Source organism: Phoxinus phoxinus (assembly GCF_949152265.1).
Source record: "Phoxinus phoxinus genome assembly, chromosome: 11".
NCBI lineage: Eukaryota > Metazoa > Chordata > Actinopteri > Cypriniformes > Leuciscidae > Phoxinus > Phoxinus phoxinus.
Genome location: NC_136886.1, coordinates 20825702 through 20838489, shown reverse-complemented (window position 1 = coordinate 20838489; position 12788 = coordinate 20825702). Strand labels below are relative to the sequence as shown.

Here is a 12788-nt window from a genome sequence, read left to right as displayed (position 1 = left end):
ATCAGAAACAGGTGCAACAATCAGTAGAAACAAGAGAAAATGACATAAAACAACATAATTAAAGAGGAAGGTGAAACCTTAAATAAACCTGAATAAACTATTCTGTTTTGATGTCTTGATCAGAAGCAATGCCTGACCACTTGAAAGAAGGTTGTTGAACCTCATGAGCCTGGAAAAGGATTTAAAGACATTTTTAACCTTTCTCAATCTCAATTTCACTGTATCTAAAATAATGTACAATGGAGAAGGTTTCAGACCACTGGCAATCTGTCTAGACTGAACCACTCCACCAAACTCACCCCAAGAGCAGAGCACAAGGTGCTTTTAGGAGTGCATCCACTCATTCAGGTTTGTGCTGAGGAGCCGAGAACATGTCCCAGCCATTCAGCAGGTAGTTCAGAGTTGTGACAAGAGGGACACAGCGCCTCGTTCCCTCCATAAGTGAACAGAGGTTACAATAGTAACCAAGAGTAATAGTAATTAGTGGTCAATGGGGAAAACACTAATGACCAGGTTGGGGGTAGTGACTGAGGCAGTGATTGGAAGATCACCACTTGATCCCTAAATAGCCTGGCCAGGGTCTCAGGATCACGTGAGAGTATGCCGGACTGAAATAGGCACATTGGTGGGGGAAGACAGCCTCCCCTCCAACCTCTCCTGCAGGAAGGAAAGGACAGACCCAACTGGGCATCTCTGTAGGTCTTTACCACAGGAAGAACACCAGTTTGCGAACAGACACAACTTCAAGGCATATAGCTGTCCATGTAGAGGGAGGTCCTGTCCAGGGGCCAGGCGTAGAGATTTTAAAGGTCTAGGCGTGGGTGCCAAATTAAGCCCTGTCCCAAAGAAATCCCTTCCTCAGGGGAATTTACCAGGGAGGGGCAGTCGCGAGGAGCGTAAGCTCTGGGAACCAAATCCGGGTGGGCCAGTATGGCACAACCAAAAGGACTCTTCAGCCTCCCTGACTTTGCACAACATCTGTGGAATCAGGCGCACTGGGAGAATTTAATATTTGCATAGGCCCTGGGCAAAATATGTGTGCCAGCGCATCTGTGCCGAGTGGAGCCTCGGTCAGGGAATGGTGGACATCGACTGGCCGAGATCCCGTGCTGTGAACTTTGGTGCTCGTTGAGCTAAGTCGGACACCAAACGCACTTCCTGCATCAATCCCAGCTCAAGACTACCCTTGTGTAGATCTCTTAGTGCCTTGGCATGATGGCCTGTCTAGAGGCACTATAAGCCCTTGCTGCCAGGGACGAAGTAAACTTACAGGTCCTGGACGGGAGTCTGGGACGATTCTGCCAGGTGGCAGCATAAATGCCCAAATGCACCGCAATTGACCCCTCCACCTGTGGAACCACTGTGTACCTCCTGGCCACCCCACAATTGGGGGTAGTGAGGGTGGAAGAGCTCGTGAAGAGAGCCATGGTGGTCAAAGGTGCCTTCTACAACTTTGTGAGCTCTTCATGCACCTCCGGGACGAAAGGCACTAGGGTGGGCCACAGCTGTGAGTCACGCTCCAAGGCCAGATACCAAATTCAACTCTGCATCAAACTCAGATGAGCTGCCACACCCGACGCAGCAATTGATAATTCGTCCTTTTCTGGAGACCCAAATGAGAAATTTGGCTTGCCACGAGACGAGCCACGTAACTTATTCAGGAACTCCACCAGACGCAATTTGTGCAAGACGAGGAATATGAGGCCAGTGGGGATTGACCTGCCGGAAACGCTCCCATTCTGCATCTCATTGTCCCGTGGCCTGATGCATAGCAGAAGGACCGGAATGGGAAGTATCTGAAGTGACTCCTCCTCTAACCAGAAAACAGAGTTGCGACTGCAACATTGCCATGGTCATGTTCTTGCAATGACTTATCTGTGGTTTATAGAGGGGAGAGAGACCACTCCAATGCATCGTAAACACCAGCCTCATGCCAGGTTCCCTTGTAGTGGTGAATGGATTGAATGCTTGCATCAACACTCTGCTCTGAAGAACCAATCTGAATTAGTGGATGGACGCCATCTCCTTTTATATCCATATGTCCGGGGGAATGGCGCTAGGGCTGGGCGATATGGCCAAAATAAAATTATCACAATATTTTTTTATATCAGTCGATATCGATAATTATCACGATAAATGTCAAATCTTTATTTCTTTCAAGTTTAAAGGCAGATTTTCTCCTAAGTAAAAGTTGTAGAAACCAGAGTGTTAATTGTGGTTTTAAACTACTCTTTATTGTTAGAACATTTCATGACAAACACTTGCCAAACAGGGGAACATTCACAAATCTGAGGTAGAACATTCAAACATGTGTCATTTTTCCTTAACAAAATAAATATCTTAATATAAAAAAATATTTCTTAGTTTCTGCATATGCTAATTTTTATTTGGTAAAATGGAATATTCTGACTGTTTGAGTTTTATTAAAATTAACAATTGGTCATCCAGCATCACGCATTTAGATAATGATAACCACAGATAAAACCGGGCATAGCCTTCACTATCATGGCAAAATATTACTTTATGATTTCTATGGTATTTATGAAAACTAGTAGCCTAAATACATTATTAAATACTGTAACTATTCCATTAGTCCTTTAATACATTGTCTACATTAATAATATAATACAATTCAATATGTATATCCCACATTTCATGGTGCAGTAAATATTACTAGACTTACGTTACAGTAAATCCGTGGTAAATTATGGGAATTTGTAGACGGAAAAGCTTCTGATTGTATCGTTGCTCACAGTGTTTCTCCTGTTCGTCAGCGCGGTTTCATCTGCCTTTAAACTGGTTTAAATCACTGAGACGTGTGTGTTCTTCGCTGAATAGGGGTTATGCAGAGCGCCCCGCGTTCGAACCGGAAAACAGGTCTAAGCATTTCCGCTTTTCTCTTCTGCAGCGGTATTTGATCTCTGAGGTGCGGTGATCTCTGAGGTAACTGTTAATTTTCGCTTATTATAATAAAATTCTTATTTCTGATCAAACTTTAGAGTATTTGTTTTAATTAAAATGCCACGAATGCTAAAATATCAGAAACGTGAACAATGTTGTGTGCCGATCTTTGCTCTGTGTCGGAGAAAATTAACTCTGCGGTAAGTTTCCACCAGTTTCAAAGGATGAGTCAGTCAGGGCGATATGGGTCAGAAACATTAGGCGTGAAAATTTAGTTATAAGGAGATAAGTTGTTATATAGCTAACGCTATATCGGGTGCCATTAGCAAAAGCTACATATACTAACTTGCATAACTTACCTTCATACTTATGAATAAATGAGGAGGCGTAAAACTTAAATCCTTTGTCTAACAGAGAACTCGGGGCTCTGGACGTCCGTTTGGCCATACGGTGTACTTCGGAAATAGATAGTATGGGTAGCTCCTGTAAACACCGGCTATAAAATGTCACTATTACTACGCTGTGTTTACCTCAGTAGTTGACAGCCGGAAGTAGTTATACCCGTTTTGTAGAACCCGGAAGAATGTTGCGCATAACCCCTATTCAAACGCTTCTCAATGGATCTCGTGACCGAGACCGATCAGAGTAAACGCGTCTGCTCTAGTGAGCTCGCGCTGCGCTGCCGTTTGGACTTTGAGCCGTTTGGATAAACGATCCGTGTGGCGCGCGCGGTTCAAATGAGTTAAGTTCCGCTTTTGGCGCATAAACATTATCGAACATTTATCGAACTCTTGATATCGTTTTATCGAGAAAAATCATATAGAGATAATTATCGTTATCGTTTCATCGCCCAGCCCTAAATGGCGCATGCAAATTCCATGGGGCTCAATAAGTCAGTACATCGACGCAACATCAAGATGACTGACAGATGAATGTCACGCAAAGGCTGCATTTGAAAAATCTCAGTTCTAAGTTAAAACAGCAAAATAAGTTCCCGCACTTTTGACCTATATGAATTTCCAATTAATTTTCCATGACTCTCTAGTTCATGTTTATTTTTAAAAAGGCTTTTAAAGAGATAAAAAAGTACACTTTCTCATCACAAACAGTAACACCACCCCCTCCCCTCCCCCCTAAAAATCTATGCTGGATTTGACTCACCTGCCAGTACACCACACACATACACCAGGCCAATTCTCAAAGCTCCATGGACCATCTCTAACGGCACACCAACCAAAAGTTGCATGGCCATGTTTAGGCCCAGGTGTTCTATTCTGAAACATATAAATCAGCCATTAGCATAATTAGATAATTACAGATGTGTTTGAGGAAGGGATAAATACCCTTTTTACAATTTGGTACATTTGGACTTAGTGCAGGGAATATAAACAGGTTTGGTTATGTAAAGTTGATTAGTCTTGTACTACTTGTCAACTACCTGTTAATGATAACATTTTAGGATCACACAACATAAACAGAGTGACATTAAAGAGAAAAACCTTAATAAATGAAATGAAAAAAAACCTCAACAATGCAATTCTCAAGAGTCAAGCATGAACTTCTGTTTACCGATCAAAAGTTCAGTATGGTGTACCACAAGGCTCAGTACTAGGACCGTTGTTGTTCACTCTGTACGATATATCATATTAGGAAGCATGGCATTAGTTTTCACTGTTACGTTGATGATACTCAGCTCTATATTTCTTCACGCCCTGACGAAACTTACCAATTCACAAAATTAACGGAATGCATAGCTGATATAAAAAACTGGACGACTAGCATTTTCCTACTACTTAATTCTGAAAAATTATAATTATTGGACAAAAAACTTCCTCACGTAATAACCTAGAATACTGTCTAACACTTGATGGCTGCTCTATTAAGTCTTCGTCGTCAGTTAGGAACCTGGGTGTGCTCTTTGATACCAATCTTTCATTTGAAAGTCACTTGTCTAGTGTCTGTAAAACAGCATTTTTTCATCCAAGAAATATATCTAAATTAGATATACATCATATGCTCTCAATGAAAAATGCAGAAGAATTAGTTAATGCGTTCATGACATCAAGGCTATTTTATTGTAATGATATTATGGGTGGTTGCCTTGCACGCTTAATAAACAAACTACAGCTGGTCCAAAATGCAGCAGCTAGACTTCTTACCAGAAACAGGAAGTATGACAATATTAGCCCAGTTCTGTGAACTCTGAATTGGCTCCCTATTAAATACAGTTGATAATACCTAGAATATCAGAATTGACTGCTGGCGGTAGATCCTTTTCCTATTTAGCACCAAAACTTTGGAACAATCTTCCTAACATTGTCCGGGAACCAGACACACTCTGTCAGTTCAAATATGCAGACTAATCTAGACTAAAAACACATTTCTTTGGCCTAGCATACACATAAAACATTATAGACTTCTATAATTCACTTGAACACGACGACAACACAGCCCTGAAGTGTCAACTAGTCTCTCCCCTGTGAATGCCTCTCTCCCTTCCCTTTACCACTGTACAGACAAAACATTGTCAGGATAATTCCGGTTCACGTGGCTATGCATAAGCGTAAGCGATAAAAAATAAAAATGAGCGGCCGGATCGCATTAGGGGTTTTCTGTTAGAACGGTGTTGTGTTAGTGGCCCCTAAGTTAATAACTATCGTTGCGACGGAAGTGAATCAATCAAAACTAACTTTAGCTGGACAATAACTTTATTCTAGAGCTGCTGTAAAGCCAAAACAATAGCTGTTACTTTAATTTCCTATTATCATTGTAAAGCTGCAAAAGTAATATCTATATTGTTAAAAGCGCTTTATAAATGAAGGTGACTTGACTTGACTCCCTTGCAGCAAGCTCTAAACAGCGGCTTATAAGTAGGAGTCGCTTTGCTCAAACAATATAGGTTCTCACTTGGTCTCTTTGGAAAGAAATTTGTGCGGAATTGTTTTCCCTCACTGTTTTTACTTTCTTTTCCTCCTATTTTTGCCTGATCTTTGTTTGAACGTTATACGTGGTGGTGCGACTCGAAGACCACCACTCAGATGACTGCTTGTCTGCTCCTCTCTGGCCAGTCCGCTCTCCCTTATAGCCAATTAGTGTTTTGCAATGTTCCTAGACAACCAATCAAATCATGCAAATTGCGAGTATGCTGTGCTTGTGGGAGGTGCCTACACAGACGTGTGCCAAACTTTGTCAAATGAGCGAGCAGAGAAATAGAACAGATTTGCACAATAAATATAAATAATTTCTTGGACTCTGTAACCCTCCCCCCCCTCCCCCTCCCCCTCCTCCCTCCTCCCTCCTCCCTACCCCCCTCCTGGTGTGTACTCTGACTCTGACACACAAGTGACCTGATTTTGGCAGAGTCCTTTTTAAATTCCACTCTTCTCCAACTTTGTTTAGACCTGTTTTTTTTTAAGCCCTGACCATTTCTCCACCTGTTCTAATTCTCTGACCTTCAGCAGTGCACATGGAAAACTGTTACACATGAAGTCCTACACACCTACAGCAGTGTATGTGACTTTGGCCCTTAATAATGACATATCTGGGTGACAAAGAAACTTTTAAAGGAGAACTCCGGTCAATTTTAACATTGAGCTAATTTTTTTGTAAATTTGGAGTGCTGTCAATACAGAGAACAATGACAAAAATCAGTGTTGCCTACACCGTGTTATCCTCTTTTTAAAATTTGCACCCTGTTGACTTCAATGGGGCAAGTTTTAAACTTAACCAGTTCTTAGTCTTAACATCCTTGATGTGTCATACAAGTGCCCAGCCATGTTAGATGATTCCTTCAGAGTGAACACGAGTGAATCTGACTGCAGTAGATGTGAAAGATATGAATAAAAATGATGTTATATCAGCCAGCGCAAATACCTGTATTTACATCCTGTTTTCGGTCGAAGTCCAAAGTAGTCGATTGTCGAGTTCACGCGCATAGGTTTAGTTACCTATCGACTACTTTGGACTTCGACCGAAAACAGGAAGTAAATACAGGTATTTGCGCTGGTTGAAATAACATCATTTTTATTCATGTCTTTTACATCTACTGCAGTCAGATTCACCGTGTTCACTCTAAAAGAATCACTCACATGGCTGGGCACTTGTAGTGACACATCAAGGATGATAAGAGGCAAAAAGCAGGTTTAAAACGTGCCCCATTGAAGTCAACAGGGAGCAAATTTTAAAAAGAGGATAACACAGTGTAGGCAACACCGATTTTTGTCGTTGTTCTCTGTATTGACAGCACTCCAAATTTACAAAAATTTTTTAAAATTTTTTCAACATTGCCAAATAGATCCTATATAAGCAAAATCTGGACCCAGATCTAAAATAATAGGAAGCAGGACAAGGTCAGGTTAATTATTCTCATAGAACAATGACCTGACATTTGCCAAGCTTCGGAAAACTAGGGCATGTATCTTAACTTATCTTAACGATGTGTATTGTGAAAAGCGCTATACAAATAAATGTGAATTGAATTGAACTAATGGTGGATGATCATGCAGATCTAAAAGAAAGAATCAGTGTAACACAACTTATTGAGGATGCTGACGAAGACATCAGCCTATCCTCAGTTTAGGTATACAACAAGAGACAGTTCATGTCCCCAGAAATAGAATATAAACGTAACTGAATTACTTATCAGGAAAATATGCATGAATGATCTTAAGGCTCTGATCTAAAACTGATCTCTGTTTCAACAAAATCCACTGTTTCCAGAACAAAAGATAATTGAATCACTGCTAAAAAGACTGAAATAAGAGGGTACATTCGCAAAAGAACAAATTTTTCGTGATACAGATTTATTACTTAGTAGTAGACATTGTAATAACATGTAACAAAATTGTATTAACATGTAACTAAGTTATGAAACAGCCTATACTTACAGATTGTAATTATGCACATGTAAAAGGCAGCTACTGTTATACAAATATGAAGGCTAACAAGCCTGGATGGATAAGGTTTATAGATACACATGAAGTACTCTTAAAGGGATAGTTCACTTTAAAATGAATTTTTGATATGTTTTAGCTTACCTCAAGGGTATCCAATATGTAGGTGTCTTTGATTCCACAGTATTTTCAATTTTTATATTTTTAGGTCAAACCGTTCTTGTCTGACAGTCATATCATGCAGGTCTATGGGGTCCACCTCAAAGAGCATGCACAGAGAAGTCCAAATTAAACATGATTTAATGACTCGTAAATGTAAGTACACATTGATGGCCTAAGACATGAAACGAGCGGTTTGTGTGAGAAAACGAACAGTATTTATATAGTTTTTACCTCTTGTAACACAGCCACGACCAAGTGATCTGAGGGGGCGAGCGCATCCTGGTGTGTGACGTGTGCGCAGACTGGTGCATAGATGTATACACTAGAAGTTGCTTTGGCTACGGCAGTTCATTGGAACGAATGTCTTCAATGCGACATCTATTGTATATATATCTATGCACCAGTCTGCGTACACGTCACACAGAAGGAAGCGCCCGCGCCCTCAGATCACTTGGTCGTGGCTGTGTTACAAGAGGTAAAAACGATATAAATACTGTTCGTTTTCTCACACAAACTGCTCGTTTCGTGTCTTAGGCCATCAATGTGTACTTACATTTACGAGTCATTAAATCATGTTTAATTTGGACTCTACTCTTTGAGGTGGACCCCATAGACCTGCATGATATGACTGTCAGACAAGTACGGTTTGACCAAAAAATATCAAAATTGAAAATACTGTGGAAACAAAGACACCTACATCTTGGATGCCCTTGAGGTAAGCTAAAACATATCAAAAATTTATTTCAAAGTGAACTATCCCTTTAAGTACAATCTTGATACACTTTATTTTACGTAGCTTATCCCTGTGTAATATTATGTAATTTTAATGTAATTAAGAAACTACTGCATGTATTTAAGCTGTGAACTGTGAGCTGTGAACATTCTGCTGTCCTAAATGATATCATGGGGTGTTTAATGCTGTGACAAACAGAGTAAGTCATGTCTGCTGGTGGTGACACCAGGTGAGAGAGTGACTTTTGAAAACGCCTGTCTCTGTGTGAGAGAGTGTTGTCTTATTGGGATTATGTTGGTGCAGCAGACAGAGCAGAACACTAGCTTGGGTTAATGGGGAGATTACTCGGGAGATGAGTGTAATATAATACATTAAACCCCACAGATAACAGCACATCAGACACATCACAGGGTCTCAAGCCCTCCATCAACTGGTGACATTCAGTTCTCCACGCCAGAAAAAAAGCTTTTTAAAATGTGCTTTAGTATGTTTGGTGTGCCTGAAAATGTTGCATTGAGGGTGTAAGCATTAAAATGTCAGAAAAGAAACAGCTAATAAAAGCAGTATCTGAAAATGGCACAAATTAGCAGCAGTGGGCCACATTGTGAGGCTGCAATAGCCTACTCTTGGATGATTTGATATACAAATAACTCTTTAAACAGAGAAAAAAAAAAACATGTATTTGTTAAGCACCATTAAGGATTGTGAAAGGTTTTATTCCTGCTTATGTAACAGCTGTCTGTATTCAGATTCGTCAGTCGTGGCATTGACCCGTCTAATATTTCTTTATAATGACGACTAAACTGTATATGTTTACCATAGTTTAAAGACAATATCCCAGTACCAGTTTGATGTATCATATTAGGATGATTGTAACTGACTATTTCTCTTTAACATAATTTTAAGCTAATCTTCCTTTAAGATAATAAAATAATTTAAGGCATATCAATATGTTGAATCACATGTTCATTACTATAATCAAGTATGTGTAACTCACCCAGCATGCATGAAGATGTAGCTAAGATAGCGCCAGGCCTGGGCTCTGAGCTGCGGGTGGTATGGCAATGGGCCCTTCAGAAAGTATGGTGATGACACCTGCAGAACCCAACGGTTCAGCTGCAGTCCGTAATACATAAACACAACAACCTGAGAAAGATGTGGTAAGTAAGAGGCTGTTACTGATCTGTGACACCTCCAACACAGCAATTTAAAGCATTTTATGGAATTATATGTGCACTCTTGCCTCAAAGGGTGTTCTAAAAGGTAAGGAAACATAATTATGCAGTCTCAGAACCTAGCTGTAGAATTGTAAAGCAGCATCACATTGACCTGTACATTACCGTTCAAAAGTTAGGGGCCAAAAGCCCTTTTACTTTTTCGAAGTAAAAATAAATAAATAAGTATTTTACACTTACAGAAACAACACATGAACTTCACAATTTTAACATGTAAAAACATTCAAGCATCCAAAATATGTGGATCACATGTGAAATATGTGTCTTGCACATGGGAAATGTGTGCTTTTGGAACATTTACACATGTGAAACACATGGTATCACATGTGAAACACATTGGAATTCACATGTGAAAAACATTGGAATTCACATGTGGAATGTATATTTAAATGTGATCACCATAAATTCCCATGAGAAACCCATGTAAACGTGTATATTCCAATGTGAAACCCTTGAGATCACATGTGAAACCCAATAAGATTGCATGTGAAACACAAAATTCCAATGTGAAACCCATGTGATCACATGAGAACCTCATGGGAATTCCCACATGAAATGTATATTCCCATGTCGTTTACATGTGGTTAAATCTTGATCACATGAGTTAACGTGATCACATGAGGTCACATGTGGAAAACATGTGATCACATGTGAAATTCATGTGGTTTTTTTGTAAGTATGCCCACCAAGGCTGCATCTATTTGATCAAAAATACAGTAAATACAGTAATATTGTGAAATATTATTACAATTTTAAATGAACTTTTTTTTAAAATTTTCAGCAGCCATTATTCCAGTCTTAAGTTTCTCAAGATAAAAATTCAAAAACTATAACATTAAATGCATTAGAGAAGATAATCCCACAATGTAATGCGATTAGCTTAGTAGAAAATAGATACAATATGGCGAAAACAACTTTTCTGTTCCTGATTCCCTAGGTAATAAGACACTGCGTCAGTCTTGATTGGGTCTGAAACACATGTTCAATAAACTCTAATGTAATTGGTGCAACTTCAGCGCACCACGAAAGCTGTAAAGGATACCTGGAACACAAAATTATCAGCTTCTGATTGGTTGAAGAAAGTCACTTACAGGCATGCCGGAAGTATGGCAAGGGAACCAGAGTTACAGTGGTAACCGAGACGTTCTCTTATGGGGGAACCCTATGCAGCGTCTGATGATGACGCTACCCTGGAACGTAATACCTCTGAGCACCTCTAAAGTTTTAGATGCCACCATCCTTCTAGTAGAGTAGCCCCTTACAACCAGAGGCGAAAGAAGGTCACACACCTTTATAGGCAGTATAAAATCCATTTACTTATTTTCTGCTTGGGAGCAGGGGAACCTCACCGTGTGATCCAAAGCATACCAGCAGTTGGTCAGTATTGCGCCACTGAGCAGACAGGTGGACGTAACACTTAAGAGCCCTCATTGGGCAAAGCAAGTTTAGCTTCTCTTGGTCCCCCGACAAGAATGGAGAAGGGTAAAAGGCCTGCAATACTACTGAGTGTGCAATGCGGGAGGAAAGAGTCGTTTTGACCCTGATGGAAACAAACTCTATGCAGGATGAGGCAACTGACAGGGCCTGCTGCCTCCTGCCCTGATCAGGGAAGTAATAGCAAGAACGAAAACCATCTTGAGAGTGAGAAACTTCCCCGAAACAGAGACAATATGCTCAAAGGGTGCCAGGAACAATCTCCCTAGAACCACGGCCAAATCCAAGGCAGAAAGGATACATCCATAACCTCCAGACAATGCCATGAGAGATGATGACCTCTCCAAAGACCCTGAGTTGAGGAGCAATCTAGGACCGCACCTTAGCCTGTGAGGGCAAATGGGCAAAGAGGCGGGACGTGGGCGGAATTGAGATGCCTGGTTGCTGAAACTAAGCCCGCCTAGCTTGACGTGATCAAGTTAGCTCAGGCTAAGGAGCTAATGCTATATGCTACTGGCAGTACCGTCACAAGGGCGGTGCCAAGTGTGCGACCGCACAGACCTCGTGCTAAAGTGACAGCTGACTTCATGATGCAAAACCAGCCAATAGATAAAGTTCATGTTTTTGCCCTTCAAAATAGCATTATAGTTAAAAGACATAGCTAAAAGTGAGAAAAGTGTTAAAATGTGTGTCGTGGTGCTGTATTATTCTGCTAGTTAAAAATGTATTATGCATGAACTTACAATATTGCTCTGAGCGATGTATATATGTATACATCATATTGAATATATGATTGTATATGAGTATACAATTGGTTCAGTATGAAATTAACTCCCTTTTGGAGCCTGTCTCTAGCAGCCAGTCGATAAATTGCAGTTTAAGTCACTTCCGTGTTGGCTTCAAGAGAGAGACTGGAAGGTTGCCGCTCGGTCTTGAGCCACCACTGCAATCTTCTCATGTACAGAAGGTCAAAATGAATTACATTGGATGCAGCTGCCTTAAAGGGTTAGTTCACCCAAAAATGAAAATAATGTCATTAATGACTCACCCTCATGTCGTTCTAAGCCCGTAAGACCTCCGTTCATCTTCGGAACACAGTTTAAGATATTTTAGATTTAGTCCGAGAGATTTCTGTCCCTCCATTGAAGCTGTATATACAGTATAACGTTACTGTCCATAAAGGTAATAAAAACATCATCACAGTAGTCCATGTGACATCAGTGGGTTAGTTAGAAGTTTTTGAAGCATCGAAAATACTTTTTGGTCCAAAAATAACACAAAATAAGACTTTATTCAGCATTGTATTCTCTCCCGGGTCTGTTGTCAATCTGCGTTCAGGACTCCGCAGTGACGCTGCTGACGTAAGACGCCGATGACGTGTTATCTGGTGCGCCCGAGCTTCGTTTACAGTCTGAGGGAGACGCACGCTAT

At 40.5% G+C, this 12788-nt stretch overlaps 1 protein-coding gene across 2 annotated transcripts in view; it reads right to left on the bottom strand.

Annotated features, from left to right (window-relative positions):
* rhbdl3 (rhomboid, veinlet-like 3) overlaps positions 1 to 12788 on the bottom strand; it is a 72168-nt gene that overhangs the window by 10593 nt on the left and 48787 nt on the right. For both annotated transcript variants that reach the window (XM_079628495.1, XM_079628494.1), the window contains 2 exons: positions 9686 to 9834; positions 4063 to 4175 (listed from right to left, as the gene is read on the bottom strand). In XM_079628495.1, the coding sequence (XP_079484621.1) occupies positions 4063 to 4175; positions 9686 to 9834 (262 nt within the window). The remainder of the gene's footprint in view (positions 1 to 4062; positions 4176 to 9685; positions 9835 to 12788) is intronic.